General features: G+C 36.7%; 1 protein-coding gene across 3 annotated transcripts in view; it reads left to right on the top strand.

The window, feature by feature from the left end:
- LOC140333495 (immunoglobulin superfamily member 1-like) overlaps window positions 1-16,649 on the top strand; it is a 28,455-nt gene extending 11,806 nt beyond the window's left edge. For 2 of the 3 annotated variants that reach the window (XM_072415170.1, XM_072415168.1), the window contains exons 7-14: window positions 2,095-2,376; window positions 7,838-8,128; window positions 9,679-9,783; window positions 10,088-10,115; window positions 10,828-10,866; window positions 11,487-11,551; window positions 12,231-12,271; window positions 14,445-16,649. In XM_072415170.1, the coding sequence (XP_072271271.1) occupies window positions 2,095-2,376; window positions 7,838-8,128; window positions 9,679-9,783; window positions 10,088-10,115; window positions 10,828-10,866; window positions 11,487-11,551; window positions 12,231-12,271; window positions 14,445-14,654 (1,061 nt within the window). In that variant the 3' untranslated portion in view covers window positions 14,655-16,649. The remainder of the gene's footprint in view (window positions 1-2,094; window positions 2,377-7,837; window positions 8,129-9,678; window positions 9,784-10,087; window positions 10,116-10,827; window positions 10,867-11,486; window positions 11,552-12,230; window positions 12,272-14,444) is intronic. The other variant, XM_072415169.1, reaches the window with a different exon arrangement.
- Window positions 16,650-19,247: the final 2,598 nt, after the last annotated feature.

Raw genomic sequence — 19,247 nt, 5'->3', positions numbered from 1 at the left:
GATCATATAGGATGTGTCCGCATCACTGCCTGAATAACATGGACAGGTTTTTCCAACAGGTCAAGCTGAAAGTGACAGGTTCACTTTATTTTTGACCCACCAACAATTTATTTACCTCCTTCTAATATTCCCACACTGCTTTGTCAGTGAAGAAAAAAATCTCCACTTCCTACCATTGCACTGGTATTTATTTATTTGCTATTCAGACATTTCTGAAACATGGCACAAGGAGCAAGCCCTTAGTCCTGTGTAAGTTGCAACTATCTCTGCTTGCTCCTGGTGATGAACAAGTAGAGCAGCAAGGGTGTGGAGAGAATTGAAGTATATTCTTCAGGGGTGGCAGACAATAAAATGAACCTGTTGCCTTGCCCTGCTCTACAGGCTGCTGTAGGTAGGTTTGGGTATCTCGGTTAACTGCCTATTTATCAGACCCAAGAGCTCAAAAGATAATAAATACAAATGTATTGTGGCTTTTTGTAGAAATAAGTGGAGCAGTAGCCCACAACAATCAAAAATTTTTAACATTTCAAATGAAGCAAAAATGCAACTGATGACGTTTGGGTTTTCTTTGCTCAATTTTTATTTGGCTTGCTCCCAATACTGAAGTTTTGATCTACTTTTTCTAAATAATATAAAGTAAGAAATAAAACACTTCTTGTTTTAGTTTGAAGCTTTTCTAATACAGTTTTGCTAGTAACATATGTTGTGAGTACATATTCAAATCTTTTCATATGTTTGCACAAAATTAGCTATGTTACCCTTCATATGACATCTATGTATATTCTGTTATATAAAGTGAACTACATTTCTTCATGTTTGTATACAGGTAGTCCCCGGGTTACATACGAGATAGGGACTGTAGGTTTGTTCTTAAGTTGAATTTTTATGTAAGTCCGAACAGGTACATTTTTTTATTAAATGCAACAGATGGACAGATGTTTGTCTCAACATATTATTAGGCAGCATGGTGTCAGTTACTGCATACAATCCTCACTGTAAGTTAATCAAAAACAAAGCAAAAAAAAAAAAAATCCATTTGGAACCTAACATTAATTACCTTCTTGACCAAGCTGTGCTTTGATATGCAAAAAGAAACAAGTGCAGAGTTTGTCCTGGTCATTAAAGAGTTACAAGAGGCTGCAGAAAGAGCTCACCCCCTAAGATCACCCACAACCTCAGCTGTGTTTAGCAAAAGATTTATTTTGCAAGTCATGCAAACTCCCCTCCCCCTTCAAGCCCCCGTTCTGCACACAGCGAGCAGGGGAACCGCGTTTGTATCTAGGAGGTGTCCATATGTCAGATGTCCTTAACCCAGGGACCATCTGTACCAGCTTTTTTTAACCTTGTTACCAAAATAAAATCAGGTCTTTAGGAACCCTTTCTTTAATTTTTACTTCTACAGCTCACAGTACGTTAGCATGGTAGACAGTGGGAAGAATGCCTCTTTTTCCTGAAACACCTTGCCAGGTTCAACTTCTTAAAAAAAAAACATTGTCGCAAATATAACCTTTCAAAATTGTTCCCTTGGGCACAGTGACTTTACAGCTCGGACTTGGGCTGGAAATCTTGTGGGTTAAACATCATTTTGTAAATGCACATGTCAAGCCTGTTTTTCCTATTGGCAAGTATTTGCCACAGTCCTAAATATTTGAAAGAGGTGGAGAACTGAAATGCATTTAAGTATAGAACTCCGCCCTTCTACTGTAAGGATTTCTACCCTCACATTCCTTGGGTAATTCTTTCCAGAAGATATCTGCCTTGTCAAGTGATTGTTGAACCTGCAGTGTATAGTAGTGACGTTGTCCCTTCTGAGTATTGGCTGGTGAACACAATGCGGAGAGCTCCATGAATGTCAATGGGAATATGGATCTCTATTTAAGTCTACTGGAGGAAATCAAGCTAATTGGCCAACTGGAAGTGATGTGGAAAGAACTAAAAAGCAAACTACTATAATGGTTATAGGAAAATATGGATTGGAAGGTGAATGAACGTTGAACAAATCTGCTGGAAAAACGTTATGAATAAACCCTTAGTAGTTATTGAGCTTAAATTATTATTTTCTTGGCTAATGGATTATGCTATCTTCTTTTTCAGAGGCACCTGGTGCTCCGAAGCTGGTGCTGGTACCAGATTACCAGTTTTATGTAAGAGGAGAGACCCTCCAAATTTTGTGTATGGCAGGTTCTAATGCCCAATATATTACTTTATATAAGAATGGACAACTACTTTTAAAGTCCCCTTCCTTAGCAGAGCTTCTGCGATATTCAGTTCCAAGCCTAAACCATGGTGACAGTGGAAACTACATTTGTATGAACCAGAGAAATGTAAAGGGCAGAAGTTTAGAGTCATCCACAAGCCATCCACTTAATGTGATTGGTAAGTCTCTGCTCTTCCATTTATGTTCTAGCATTCTTGACTTACTAGACAATGTTTACTAATGCTGCAAACCATAAAAAAACAATGTTTCTCTATTAAACATATGTATTAGGTTAGACCAGTGATGGTGATCCAAAACCCTCTTATTTATCTCAAAGTGTCAATAAGGCAATTTAACCTGAATACTGAGGTTTTAGTTTATAAAAAACAACTCATACATTAACATCTTTTGTCTTAGAAAAACACAATAAAAAAGCTTTCAATATAGCTGATACAATCAAATTTTTATTGAAAGGTAAAAGTTTGCATTTGGCATGCTTTTGAACAATTGATGTGCTTTTTGCTGTTGTATGCATGCTGATAATTTGTCTAACCATGGCTCATACTTTGTAAGTTTGAGAGCAACACATGTAGCACTCATCTGTTAGTCTGTTTCTGGAGTCAGATTTGATATAATGCAAAGCTGAAAACAGCTGCTCACAAGCACAAGATGATCCAAACAAAGTAAGGAAAGCAATCCCAAGTGCTTTCATTGACTTAAAACTATTTGGCACAGAATTCCACACTTTAAAGATTTCATTTTCGGAACTCACTGTGCTGTCATTTGTCATTCCTTTATTCTCTAAAGTTTTTCATGCAGGTCATAGAACATGTTTTTCCAGAGTGAGATTTCTTGAAATTACAACAGCTTCATTTCCAGATTGCCTAAATCTAACCAGTGTAAGCAGGAAAGCTCAAGTTCTATCAAGTTATAAATTTGGCACAGGGTTGAAAACACGGGGTTGTCTCCATCTTATAGAACTGTAAAAATCTGTTACTAAAACTCCCTTTTGCAGCTGCTACAATGCTAGAAAATTCCTTGTAGATTTCCTGATGGCTGGTAAGATAGTCTGGAAATGCTGTAGAATTTTTTAAATGCATTTTTAGATTTGGAAAATATTTCAGCAGCCTACTTTCAAGGTATTTCAAAAACCTGCATTTTCCTCTCAAATGTTTTGATATCATAAAACATCCTTTCTACTGTTGTCCCTGCACCTTGTAGTTATTTGTTCAGTACATTGAATTGTAGTGTAAAATCTGTAAAAACAGCCTAATTTCATCCAAGCAGGGTACAAATCTCTCCAGGACTCGTCCTCTACTCAGCCACCGGACATTATTGTACATAAGTAAACAAATATACTGTGCCTGAACATCCTCAAGAAGTGCTTGAAACTGTTGAAAATTCAGAGCATGAGCCATGATGTAATTCACCATTTTTGTGACATCTTTGAGGACATAGTAAAACTTATTGCTGCTTTCCCTGGCACTATGAGCTTCTTGATGTATAATACAATGGAACTCAATGACTTGATGTTTTGTTTCTTTACCTAAGAACTGTATGAAACCAGATGTTGCCCCCACTACCATCACTAGTAATTAAAACCACTTTTTTGGTCTTATCTCTTGTGACAAAAAGCCTTCATCACAACATTGTATATATCTATCCCTTGTGTTCTTTCAGGAAAAGAAGCCAGTTTCACCAGCTCTTCTCTCATGATTTCACCAACAGCATAACGCAAAATTACTGCTAGCCTTACATGATTATTTATATCTGTGCTTTCATCCAAGCACGTGGAATAACAGGCTGACATCACGTACCATCTGCTGGACTCGATCTTTCACACTATTTCTGCAAAGTGGAATCTCAGAGATGTGTTGAATAATTTTATCCTTATTTGGGAAATCATGAAAAAGGGAATTACTCCCAGACAAAATGGCCATTTTGATAATTACCCCTTCAGAGAAGGGCTTACCATGTTTTGCTATGCACGGTAAAATTTGAAAACCGGCAGCTGTTAGATGATTAGTTCTAGAAAGATAGTTGCAAAAGATACTGGAAAGGTTTCCTCAATTTCCCTTCAAGAAACTATTTTCTTTCAGTTTTACCAGGTTTGGCAACACTTTTGTGGTTGGTGTCAAAGTATCATCTGACACTTAATGTGTGACACACAACACTTTAATTACACAGAATGCATGACGGTCCACAAGCACTCCAAATGACTCTGTCCAAGCCTCTTGGAATGATCTTCAATTATCTGTTTTTTGCTTTTTATTGCTGTACTCATTTTTGGGTGATTAAGATTTGAAGTCAACAAAAACACAAAATAAAATTAATTAATTAATTAAGCACCCAATACAAACCTATTACTATACCAAAAATAGCTAACACTATTAGTCAACACAAAAGAAATGGATATTCCCCGAATCAACAATCTACGGCAGTGATTCTCAGCTGGGGTTCATTTTGAATTCGCTGACCACCAGGGCAAAGGGGCAATGTTCCACAGACCATTAGCTTTTGGCCTATTAGCAATGTTTTCCCTTGTTTCACTTCCTCTGTATATGCATTGGACCTAGTTCTTAGGGAATTTGCATAAATAAGATGAAGTGGAAGTGTAGTGCACATTTCCCATACACAGGAGGTGTGCAGACCTCAATCATCCATACAAGCTCTCATTTTCCCATTAGCAGGAGCCCAGGTTGGTTCCTATGGACAGCAGCCAATACAAAGTTCCCCCTGACAATCCCAGTACAATAAGTGCCATGACTGTCCTGTCCTCTCATATAGCACACACACAGGCCATAGAGAGCTGAACCCTGCACACCAACCTATGACGGCACATCTAGCATTACACGGGTCATGTGATGTCAGGTAAACGCAACCTGCAATGACATTGTAACCTTTCGTGTACTGGATGCACAGAACAGATGTCAAGAAGTGTGAATGTCATTCATGCAATGCACAGCAATTGCTCTCTATGACAGAACCAATCCATAACCCGACACCAGCAATGAGCACCAACCTTATAAGACTGATAACCTGACAAGAACATAAGAAGAGCCTGCTGGATCAGGCCAATGGCTCATCTAGTCCAGCTCCTGTATCTCACAGTGGCCCACATCTATAACACAGAGGTATCACATACCTATCAGGGCTAGTAACCAGTGATAGACTTTTCTAAAGCTACGTACACACTTCCAATAATTATCGTTGGTAAACGAACGAGGAACGATCCTGCACGATATTGGCGAACGATCGTATAGCACCGATCCTGTACATGCAGATAACGACACGATCGTTCGCAGATATTGTACACACAATAGATGCGATCGTTTGAGCGATACAGGAAGTGACGTGCACGACAGGAAGTGAACGAACGTTCGTTCATCACGCATGCTCAGACCATGGACGATCAATGAACGACCGTACACACGATAGATGGTAAACGATAGTCGTCCAATCCGATCCGCCGGTCCGGTCGTTCATTTCAAGCGACTATTCTCGTTCGTCGGCGTCGTTGGTTACTTTTTTTACGAATGATTTTTGACCAATCGATCGTTCGTCGTTCATTTCCAACGATAAAAATTGGAAGTGTGTACGCAGCTTTACAGAAATTTGTCTGATCTCCTCCTAAGGCATTTAGGCTAGATGCCATCACCACAGTGCAGAATTACCGCCTTCATTTATTTTGGTAACTAAGACATTATCACTAACACAGAAACTGATCAACATATTCCTAGTAGAGTGCAGACAGCAAAAATAAAAATAATAATATTAAATATTATTTATATCTCACATTACAGGAATGCAGGGAGTTTTACAAAATGCATGCCAATTGCATAGTAATGCAGCTCATTGCACAAAAGTTTTTTAAAAGCACTGTGAATAGCAACACACAGTTACAGAGTTCCCATTACATTCAACAGTCACATACCTTCTACCACAAGCTTTGTTTTCACTCAGTCTTGACTGGGTATAGCAGACTGGCCCGCCTGTCCCTGGGCTGTGTAGCTCTGTTCTGTGTCTTCAGCTTAATTCATATTGTACTTGCCATAACTAGGACAGCGCAATACAAGATTTCCCTCCCTCACTTTTCTCTCCCTCTCTGTACTTTCACCCTTTTAATTCTGGATCAAGACACATTAGCTTCAATACACATCAGCTGCCCCTCTTCCCCACAGCCTGGTGTTATGAAGGGTAACTGAGGTTAACTGAGGAGAAGGGAAATTCCACAGCTAGCACAAGCTAACAGAGGGACAATAGTACAGCCAATGGGAGGCCAATGCTCACAGAAAAGGCTCTAAGTGCCCCCTCTGGCACGCGTGCCAAAGGTTCGCCACCACTGGGCTGGACCATTGCACACCTAATTCTGGTTTTAGTTTATACAGGACATTTATTCCTTCGTCAAAGCAATATGTATACACACTAAAACTACCAACACAAGGTTTCATTTTATTCTTTATAGTGATATGAATGTTATTGGACTTTAGGACAAAGACTGGAAAAAAAAAGATATCTCAGTTTAAGTGCATGACCTTTTTTAGGTTTATTCCCTGATAGTGACAAATGTCAACCTTAGTTGCATGTTTGTTAAAGTAGTCACTTATAGTCCCCATCAGAAGCCATAGAAAACAGGGACAAAGCCATTTCATTCTATCAGAGCAATTATCTTAACAAAAAAGTTATAAACCATGATTTTCCAAAGAGGAGAAATAATTCCTCCCAAATCCCCCAAAGCAACCACAAATCCCCCTCCCTGTTAACATTTCAAAGGTTTATAGTCAGTTATTTTCTGAAAGCATCCCAAAGGAAAAAAAAGCTATCCCGAACTAGTTCCCACGGTAGTCCTTTCTACCTTTTCTACCCCTTACTGTAAAAGTGAGGAGAATACAGAGTAATTTTCAAGAGTAACCCTTTGTCATTTGCAATAACTTAAGTATTGTAACTAAAGTAAATAACTTTAGGCAAGTTCACTATATAAACCATTTATATGTTTACACAGGGTAATCATATTCCTTTTTAAATGCCCCTTTTCAGGAGAGAATAAAGAAATAGAATACAATACACAGTGTCATGTCATCTGCAAACATACAAACAGTACCTAATTATAAATGTTATATAATTTATAAATATTTTAGAATATATATAGGTCTCAACACACAACCTTGGGGTACAGTACAAGTATTCAGAGTATGAATCATTAATCACTACTTTCTAAAAACATATTTAGGCTAGTTCTCTATATACAGAAGGCATTTTTTTGGCCTTTAGACCCTAAATTTCACATTAACAGTCTGTATATTATATCCTCTTCTACCTCATTGTCTAAATGTTTACTTCATCATAAAAAGAGAGAGCATTTGTTTGTCAACTTCTGTCTTTATATCCAAAAGATATGGAGGGAATGTCTCACTTGTGAAGATCCCAAAAAGAAGTCAAATGATTTATCTTATATAAGTCTTCCTATAGTGACTTAGTAATGGACTACTGGGTTACCTAGAACAAAGAGTTAGTATTAAAGACTCCATATTTATGGATTTTAAAATGAGGTTTGATATATGGCTTGGGGTACTCATTGATTATTTCATGTTACACTGCTTAATTCTCCTCTCTTGTTTCTCACATTTTGTTGTTTTATAGAACCTCTGCCAGCTCCAAACCTCACTATGGGGTACTCAATAGAGAAGACTAATGATGGCTTCCACGTGACTCTGAACTGTTCAGCACCAGACTTTGACTTGATGAGGACATTCTACATAATTGAGGCCTCTGATAAACACTCTGAGAGAAATGTGACAGACTATTCAGCCTCTGTAAAGTTGGAACTGGGGAATGTCAATTATGCCACCTTTTACTGTGAATACGAGGAGGAAATACAAACTAGAAAAATAAGATCTAAAAGAAGTCAGACTCTTACTATACCTCTTGCAGGTAAAATTCTAATCCATGTACGTCGATTAAAATGGTTTATCTTTGCTAGTGTACACATTTTCCTAAAAGGCAGACAGCTGCCAAATGAATCTATAGACCATTTTATAGTTAGATCCCCTGAGCTTATGGCCCAACCAGTAGCTGTCATCACCGATGACAATCTTAAATTTTTCCAAGATTTTTTGTTTTACATTCAATTTAGTCTAATATTAGGATATTGACAATTTACTTCTACAATATTCAACAACACAAACCAATATGTTAAATATTTTTAACTTTCCAGACTCCAGATAAATTATTAGTTGTTTGCTTTTTATTTTCAGTTCTGCTCCCTTTCATGAATTTAACCAAATATTATAATATAATTAATAATATTATTAATAATAATAATAATAAACAGTATTTCTATAGCCCTAACATATTACGCAGCACTCTACATTAAATAGGGGCTGCAAATGACAGACGGACACAGATAATGACACAGGAGGAGGAGAGGAGCAGCATACAATAGGAGGGGAGATATGGAATGGTGGGAAGTAGTGAGGGTTTAAGAGACAAAAGAATACTGGTAGGAAAATTTAAAAATATGAGCTTTAAGAGCTCTTTTAAAGGGGCAGAAAATAGGAGCAGGCCGACGAGGAAAGACCATTTCAGAGAGTTGGGGCAGCTCTAAAAAAGTTTTGGAGCCGTACATGTGATGAGGTTATGAGTGAGGAAGTCATTAGTAGGTCATTGGAGGAACGAAGAGAACGGCTAGAGGAGAATTTTTCTACTAGGTCAGAAAGTTAAGTGGGGCAAGAACTGTGTAGGGATTTGAAGGCAAAGCACAGGAGCTTAAATTTGATTCTATAATGAAATGGAAGCCAATGAAGAGAACTACAAAGAGATGCTGCAGAGGAAGAGTGGTGGGAAGGATGGATGAGTCTGGCTGCAGCATTCATAATAGATTATAGAGGAGAGAGTCAGGTTAGTGGAACACCAGAAAGGAGGAGGTTACAGTAGTTCAGACGAGAGATGATAAGAGCGTGTACAAGGAGTTTATGAATTATAATAAAGTTTATGATGTGTCATGGTATTCCAAGCCCTCTAGCCATTATTTAATTTTTGTTTTTTAAATTTTGTTTTGAATTGATGTATATTTATTTATAATTATTTTAGAGGTCTGGAAGCAGCTTTATAATTCTTGTAGCTGGTCTGTGACTAGATTTTTACAGAGATTACTGGTCAGAGACTACATGCTGAAAAAATATTTAAAATAAACACAAAATCCTTAATATGTCTAAAAAACAAAAACAAAAGAAAACAAAAGAATACCACACTTCGAGTACCAAAAACACATACATAGCTACAATCACATATGGGAGTTTTGACAATGCCAATTTTTTTGGAGAGACATAGACAATTGATTATTATTCATCCATTGCGCCCTAGTACACCTTTTATTTCATTGACCTAAAGAAAAATGTATTTAATTCCACTAGGCATTTCATTTTAAACACTGCACATATCTGAGAGTAGAACAAACTGTAACTCTGTATTCTGTTTTTTAGAGCCCTCTCTGTTGTCACCCCCTATAGTAGCAGGGGTTATTGGAGTCGTGTCACTTCTTATATGCTTAGCTTTGATACTCCTATTCTATATGAAGTTTAAGAGACGTAAGTATGTAATCCGATACATGTTTCCAAATTATTTCACATTTCACAATGCATACAATAGTACAAGGTTTTTGTTATACTGCATACTAATTTCTACAAGGACTAGGTAATAAATACCTGATATTTGTATTTTTATACATGTGCTTCAGTAAACATATTTTCAGCAGAACAGAAAAGTTAAAACATTTAACAGACAAAGGGGATCCAAAGGTCTTTTTAGAATTAAAGATTACCATCAAAGACAACGGAATAAAGTAAAGTTTTCACTTGAAATCATATTATTTATTATATTTTTTCATTGTAGAATACAAGACCAAAAGATTCCGTTTCAGGTATGTGAGGTGACCTCTAAATATGAAACAATATATTCATGGAGTCTATGCTGTATAATATTCTGTACATGCCAATCTGCCATATAATGACTTATGTGCACTTTGAATTTCTTTTTGCTTTGGGCTACAACAGTGCTGGTGCTAGAAAATATTTTTGTTTTTTTACTAATGCACAATGCAACAGGCTCAACACATTGGGCCTGATTTATAAAAGTCCTCAAAGGCTGGAAAAGACACACTTTCATCAGTGAACCTAGTACTATTTGTTAGTACATTTTTTCAATACTGGACCAGATCCATTCTAGGTTTGCTTGATCACCCAGATTCACTGTTGAAAGTGTATCTTCTCCAGTCTTAAATTAATCTAATCTATTGTGAGATTAAATTGCACATTTTGGTGATGATTCACAAAAGGAGTTTAGGCTGTTCAGTTAGCAGAATAGGTTGGCACTGTGCAAGGTGTAAATTGGTTAGACATTTGTTAAGTTATTAACATTTATATACAACTTTATTATAAAACAGCTAATAGCTTTACTTGTACATAGTTTATTTGCATACTTTACTTCTGTAAAGTTTTGTTATTGCAGGTATTTTAAATGTTTATGGTATTAAATTATTTTAGATATTTAGTTTCTTATCCTAATTGGTTTAATTTCATGCATTTACTTTATGTCACATTATTCTAAGCACCTATACTTTTCTTGTTGCACAGTTTGTACTGGAAGACACCAAAGAAAGCTCCTGAACAACAGTAAGATGCTGAATACAATTATCTACATCCCTCTCCCAGATGTTTATGTCATTGTTAAATAATGTTGTTGAAAGTGTTGCATAGCTGCTGACTTTACATTGAAATGAATAGAAAATATATTAACTCCTTGCTACCATATGCACACCATGCACTGAGTCTAACAAAAGTAGAAATAGATGCATGACATACAATATATATGGATTGCAGATTTCTGGTCCCTATAGAAGTACAGTATAGTATTCAGTACGATATATACTCAGTATGCGGTGCATCTAACAAATGTCGGCACTAAAATAGGAGATGGTGTATTTTTATATTTTAATTATCATCTACCATTTTCTACCAATAAATGACCTTTGCCCATGGAAGTGAAGTGTGCTAATTGAAAAAGGTTTGTCTGATATGATCAAATAATCATTGCAACTGCTATAGTATGAGTAGCTGACAACTGATTATAGTTAAAAGGATTTTTATGACAATAAATGTCAGAAGTGCTTGCATAGTAATTATAGTTGAATAAATATTTCACAAACCCGGAATTACATTTTGAAGCACTGCAATTGTCTCCACCAAAAACTTTTATCCAGCAGGATAATTTTTGGATTTGTTATTTTTTTTAGTATTTTAAATAATCTGAGAAGCAAAGAAGAGGTCAACGAAAATCAGGAAAAGTTAGAAGAAGGTGGTAATTATAAATACCAATATGTTTGTTTGTATGTACGTACAGTATAACAAGTGTGTATACATGTTAATTAACAGGCTTATTATAAAACAAAATATAACATCTAATGGAAACAAATGAAGGAAAGGAATTTAGGGATGGAGCTTATTTTTCTTGGTCCCAAATAGGAAATGTAAACCAGGGCTTCATGACATCCCTCTACGATTCCTGTACCATTGATGACTTATACAGTGTGACAATGAAAGTTGAAGTCTACACAAAAACATTTTCTTTTGCTTTGGATGAAGTGGTGAAAGTTAGAAAATCTTTGCCCCCCTATCAGACTTCACTTCCTGTCCCCATTACACCCTGGGCATCATGGTATGACAGGGAATCACTAAGAATAAGGGAAAATCCCCTTTACAGTACAGGCCAAAAAAAAAGCATTAGGGTCGAGCAGAGGCTTCCGCCTCCTCATTGCAGTGCGGCATACGACACAACTAAGCTTGTTCTTCATTAATAGGTGACTTATCATTGAAAATCCAATTAATAAATCCAGGGCTGTAGTCTACATAAGGGTTTCTGAGCTATGTTTGTACTTCATTTTTGTGGGTAAATGTTTGGAAAATTGTAGTAAAGAATATTTCTCAATACTTACACATTCTATGAGAAAATAATATTTTTATATTTTTTTCACTTGTAGTGTCAAGAAATCCAACACGGCTGTCAATTACCACAGGAAAGGTAATGTTTTGGTGACTAACATCCTCCATGTATTATGTATTTTTAATAATCAGTCGTAAAGATGTACAAACTATGGGTTCCTTGAGTTGTGATAAGTCAGCATAAAAGTATGGCCAGGCTGGACAGTCATGTAGACCTCATTAACTGGTCAGGTTATCTAAATACCAGAACTGACTTCTGCATCTAGAGGCAAATACTATATTGCTTCTCTAGTCCCCTCTGTAAAAGAACAATGTACAGTGCTGTTGCTTTTACTGTATTTTGAAGTAGAAAAATGTAATTGGAGCTCACCTTTGCTTTGCACATTGTGAACTCCTAACTCTTTATGCTGTGGTTCCATTCATATCTATTGTCATGTCTACTGCATTTCGTAGTACTATCACACTAGCACTGAGATCTTGCAGACAGAATAGGCCTAATATTTTAGATGTTCATGGAAGAACCTGGGTGATCCAGCAAACCTGGAATGAAAAATCATTTAACATTTAACAGCAAATGATTTTTAGGGAATCTATTCCAGGTTTGCAGGATCACCCAGGTTCTTTCATGAAGGTCTATTTTCTCCAATAAATCAGGCTAAACGAGAGAGCAGAAGGCTTATAAAATGATTGCACGTATAGGTAAATAGATAAAGAGTTTAGTATAAAACTTTCCATTCAGTTTATGTAAATTTACAATCTTTTTACAATCTTTAAATTTATCATTGGACACGTAAAGCAAGAACCTCCTAAAACAATCCATTTATTTTTATCCAATCATCACCAGTATTTGTAGCCAGCTCATCTTTGGGCAAAAAAAAATCGCCCAACTCTAATTAATCCCAAGTGTGTGAAAAAAGATATATTTAACTAAGTCACATATTATTGGAACCACTGATTCAGTGCAGCAATGGTCTTGGTCTATGGTATTTTAGATTGGGGTACTTTTTTGGGTAAGTGCTCGCATGACACTGACAGCCTAAAATGTGAAGACAGAGTGTAGTTTGACCTCTGTGACACCAAGGCAGGATTGGAGGTGGAAGGGAGATATATTTGCCCAGGATTCCTCTTTTATGTGAGGTTTATTTGCCCAAGATTCCTCTCCTGTGTGGAGTAGCAGGTGGAAGACTCTCACCTGTGAGATAATTAATGAAGAAGCACTAAGGGTGGGGAAATAACATCCAGGATCCAGGAGCTCAGTCAGGAGCTTAACTTAGAGAGACACAGACAGAGGTCTGTGCTGGCTCAGCTTGCCTTGGAGAGACACAGACAGGGGTTTGTGTCAGTGCAGCTCTATTTGGAGAGAGCTCTGTTTGAAGACACAGCCAGGTGGACTGTGTGAGTGAGCTCTGCTGGAGACACAGACAGTCAGTCTGTAAGGGAGCTCGGCTGAGAGACTCAGAAAGTCAGTCTGGGTGAGTGAGCTGAAAAGTGAGCAGAAGGTTGCTGAAAGTTTTGTTTGGAGCTGACAGGGAGAAGCCCTCCAGTTGATAGACAGGAACGTCAGATGTATAGTAAGTGCCGGACAGGCGAGGTTTTCTTTTGCTATTTTTGTTATTTTATCTGCAACCTTTAAATAAACCTGACTACAAGTCAGCTTAACACCTTTACCTCAGTGTGTGATCTGAAATGGATGAATCAGACAAGTGTCCTTTGACCCCAGCAAAGGCGATCCTGAGCTTAACCCCTCACACCTCCTAAACTGCATACTTGTCCAATGTCAGTGACTCAGAAAATATTGATGCCATTGTATCAACCATGCAAATTACAATTGTTAAAAGAATCAAAAAAGTAACCGCCATGTTTCTCACTGTTAAGTTTGTGTCTAACTATAAATGTAACATCTATATTGCAATTGTCAGCAAGCAATGACACACAATGCTCGTTTGCCACCTGCAGTGATATAAGGGGAACTCACCAGAAAGAATTGATAGCTCATTATTATTCCCAATTAGGTATTTGCATCACTTTGTTTTAATATAGATAACTGGACCTTTTTGATATATATGTATAATGATTTTCTTACCTGTGTCTTATAACATAAGGCCTGTGCAGCAAACATTTATACAGAGAAAAGCTGTAGTGAAGTAAACCAGAGCATGCAACCCATTTATTATACACAGATAATAGAAAGCCTTATTGAATAAGCTGCGTATAGTAATCCATCATTGATTCATGTCCCTTTCTCTTCACAGGTTGATGATGAGGATGACATTGCTTTGAACTTCTGTACATTTAGGAATGAATCAGGGCACCGTGACAATCCAGCTACTGACCTCTCTTCATTTCAAAATCAGCCAGGACAGAGAGAAAATCTGCCTACTTCTGACCTTGATGTAGCGCAGCCGAGACCTAGCGAAGCTCCATTACCCAGCAATTGTGTGTGGAATTACACTTACCTCTAGGAAAGGCTAGTGAAAAAAGGCTGATGTGCTCATGGTACATAAAAAAAATTTCTCGCCTTCAGTTCTTTTGTGCCCCAACATGGTGTACTCAGAACAGTTGTATTATACCAAGTTTGTGTGTCCTTTGCTCAACATGGGTGCCCATTATTCACATAATAACAATATTGTTTTCTTATTATATCTTGACTATTGAAAATGAGACCACATGATGCACATTATGGTCCTTACTGTACTGTTCCCATATTCTAGAACTGCAACTCTTCCTTTATTGTAGGCACTGACAAAGTATACATATGGCATGGTATAACACTGTTAAACATATGTTGAGCCTCACATTGTCCATGTGTCCATATGTCCACATTCACTCGGGCCCACAATGCTTGTCCACGCACTAAAAAATGCACCAGAATTATTACAACAGAAACCAAAAATTATAGTGCCTTGGGATCAAGGTCAAAATACATTTTTTGTGTGGACACACATTGGTGACCCATTATTTGGCACTGATACAAATACATGTCAACACATGATATACAGTAAAACACTTCATGTTGAACAAAGAAATTACATGTTCTCACAATTCCATTTGTTTTCTAGTATTCTAGTATTATGTAATTTAGGTGTATTGTGTAAGTATGTGTTAATGTTTACAACCTACTTACAATGTACAGATTGTATTTATATATGTACAGTGTGGCAGCCATGAATGATCATTTTATATTCAGGCTTTTCTCCCTGCTTTACAGATCTCCACAATGGTTGTGCGTCTTTTCATTGGGCTAGTCTATGGGCTCTATTTATAAAACACGGAATAATTTCCTCAAACATTTTTCCATGGGAATCCTCCAGGTTTATGTGGTTCAATTGCAGTAATTGTTTCCCACCAGGGAATATTTAAGGGAATGTCAGATTCCTGGTTTTATAAATGAAGCCCTATGAGTCAGTTGACTCATTGAAAAAGGCAGCTCATGTCATTTGTTGTGAAGAGAAGGATAAAGTACGTTGTCGCTATAGCGAATACCTAACAAATCTTTACATTAAAAAAAATTGCAAAAATATTAAAGAGGAGACAGGTGTAAATGTGCGGCTTTTATGAAATGCCTATAGTATTGTGGCAAACTATTTCGGTTGATTTACATAAACTCTATATACTACTCTATGTTGTTCTTTTGCCTCCCATTGTATAAATTATGTTGTAAATGTTGTATACTGTATATAACTTAAGTATAACCCTAGGGCACAAAATGTATTTGGCACTGCTTACATTAAATACAGTAATCAATATAAATGCCAATAATTAACTAAATATTTGTTTAAAAGGGGTCAAAATAAAAATCTTGTAAGTGCAGACATTTTATTCCCCACCTTTATCCCCACCTCCTTTTTACAGGTTACAGTAATTTGTACCTAGTTGCTGGTGATATTTGGATATTTACTCCTAAATGATCTTTTGTGCATGGTTGTTGGCTACTGGTAGAGGAAGCTGTGTCATTATGTAATATAGTATAAACAGCTTGTCTTATCAAACCTGAGACAAATGCACTTCCAAGAGGTTTCTAGGTGCCACCTGAGTGAGATTCTTTTTCTAAAGTCAGTTTCAGGTAAAAAAAAAAACTTGGTTTATACTTGGTTTATAAATAGTGACCCATTTTTTCCAGGAAATAAGACAGAATGTATATGAAGAAGAGTCACATTCAGGGTTTATTTGTTTAAAGGTATAGTTGTTCTTTAAGAATCCTTACATCTCTTCCATTAGCCATTTATCCATAAAATGTGCTGTGACAATAGCTCTTTGTGTAGGATGGTCAGGGGGCCCTCTGTCTTTTACCAATGGTAGTAATGGTACTCTATTAGTATACTAAAGTTATCAAAATGTATTGTAATAGTTTAAAGTACTTTTGCTTTGTCTTAATTATTAACATTTTTTTTCTGAAATAATTGGGGTAAAAACTATTTCACTGTCTGTGCATATTAAATGGGAAAGCTTCAAACATATCCAAGGTGTTTTGTTAATTTAGTGCTTACAAACGTATATAAACAACATGTGATATCAGTCCTCAACCTCTATCTTTTGTATTGCTGTCTCACATATTCTCATAAACTATTATTTCTCATATAAGTATATTCATTTAAGATTTGTAGGGGTTTACCTCTATCTCTCTATAATGTTCTACAATTATATGGTCGTAGCCACCCCTATAACGCAAGTTTAGAAAAAAGGAGGGAGAACAGAAGGGGTATGATGGCTAAAGATAAAAATGTATTCATGAGATTCATTCGTACATATTTACATAAAGTCAGTTGCTGTATCCCAGACCCAGTGTAAAATCATGGGATTAGGATATTCATAGTATACATCAACAACTACATATATTCATAACCATGTCAGACGTTTTCACCCCACGCATTTCGCCTGTGTTGGCTTCTTCAGGGGTATCGCACGGACTTAAGCGTTATGTTTGGAAGCTATGAAGAAGGAGAATATGATACTTATTTCCAAAAATTTTTGTGGGTAGGCATAATCAATTATTCCAAATGAAATAATATCTTCCAACTTGGTACCAACCATCCTTTAGGATTCAGTTGCAGAGGAACATGTATGTGTTTCATGGATCTCTTATTTTGATCTGGGAAGTAATGCCTTGAGTGGTTGTAAGCAGGCAGGGAATACTTCAGGGAGCGCTTAGACAGGGTGTGATGCTCAAATTCAGCCATTTGAAAGGATAGTTGGTACCAAGTGGGTAATAGTCTAATGTTTCAATATTTTCAGTATTATCTTCAGTATCTGTCTCCAGCTAGATTCATACTTGCCTTTAAAGTCTGAATGATATTAGTGATACAGAAAATTATATTGCAAAAGCTTCTGCATGTACATTCCCAATGTACCGATGCAATGTGTATGCAGGGGATTACAAGTGACTTAAATTGATTTAAAAGTGATATTTGTGCACTGCATTTGGACACACTTGTAGAGTTTGCTGTATAACTTTAGCATTTTAGTTGTTACATGGAAGTGAGAAGTTGATAGCCTTGTGTGCCTTCCTTTTGGCTGGTGAGGGGTAGAGTGCAGTAAGCAGCAGCCCCAAAACTGTACTTATGATTTACACCCTACAGTCTTAGGGATCCTTGGGTATATCTAAAATACAATTAAAGAACTGAAGGGTTTTTCAAGGCTAACAACATTCCACTGGTTACTGAGTGTTAGGGCCCTCAAAATCCACTGCAGCAGCAGTAAAAATCAAGAGCACACCCCAGTCTGCTGATTGAAGGAACGGTTACTGTTAATTACTCTTAATTACCGTTCATTACTGACATATGTGAATATCAACCAGGCCTGATCTTTTCTGCTTGCATTTAAATAAATGTAATTACTTTTTTAATAAACACATAACTGTAAGAATCAATGCTTGCTCTAGTGTTCAGTTGTATACATAAATGCTTACTTTCCCACACAAAAGTAGAACATTCACACAAATGTATATCATTTTTTTTAATCATTCCCATAATGGGAGAGTGAATACATTTTGATTTGTTTTGTTTGGTGTACAACTAGGTAAATGTTCCCTGATATCAATCATTTACCTGACAACCATGACCGGCGTTGTTCTTCACATAATAAATGCTGTCCCTATAATCAACAGCCCCCCCCCCCCCCAAGTTCTTACCTTTAATAGTGTGGAGGGCTGCTCCTGTAGGTTAAAGTATTGGTGGTGAGAGCGGGGGGAGAGGCATTGATTGGGCAAAGAAGGGGAATTCATGTTTAAGTGATCAATGTTTAAGTGATATATCAATCAAATATTTATCAGAAATGCCAGGATTTTGAATAAATAATATTTAATCTTTACATTGAATCCAAAGTTGAACCTATTAGACAACCTGAACAATATTTATATATTACAATATTTAAATGTTTACAATATTTGAAATCTTGGTTTCTATTTACCGTTTTTGTCTGTCTTTACAAATGCCACAAAGTTTCTTATATACTGCACTAGAGCTGAAGACATAGAAAGTAGGGAGGATCACAACCCCAAAGCTATGAAGAGCAAATGTAAACTGATAAGGAAGAAACACTTTTTGATTCACTTGACATATCGATTGGCCAGAAAGTAAAATAATACTCTGATATACCACAACTATATGCATTGGACATGAGAAAACCCCAAAACTAAATACAGCAAGAATGAGAATCTTTCTGATCCTTTTTCGCTGCGCTGTGGGAACTGATGGAGAATTCTTCAAGGCACCATAGATAAGATACACTAAAATGCAAAGTAAACACAACGGTAAAAAGATAAATACAAATGAGAACATTAGGTCAAGCACAGCCCACTCTGTTGCTGACCTAAAATCCGGGAAGCATTTCCTTGTATTGTTGTCAGTTAATACCTGTTCAGTAACTGATATAAATGTTACAATGAACCAAAAAAAAATGCTGACAGGTCCACATACCCAAATAGATGAAAGGGTTTTATGTTTCAGAGGATGCTTCAAGGCCATGTACCGCATAAGAAACATCCATACAAGCAATGCAGCAGTAGTTCTTTGTATAATCTTGGGGATCAGACCTAGAACATGGCAGACCAATGAGTC

This window comes from Pyxicephalus adspersus, chromosome 6 (assembly GCF_032062135.1).
Source record: "Pyxicephalus adspersus chromosome 6, UCB_Pads_2.0, whole genome shotgun sequence".
NCBI lineage: Eukaryota > Metazoa > Chordata > Amphibia > Anura > Pyxicephalidae > Pyxicephalus > Pyxicephalus adspersus.
This window is presented reverse-complemented; position numbering and strand designations above follow the sequence as displayed.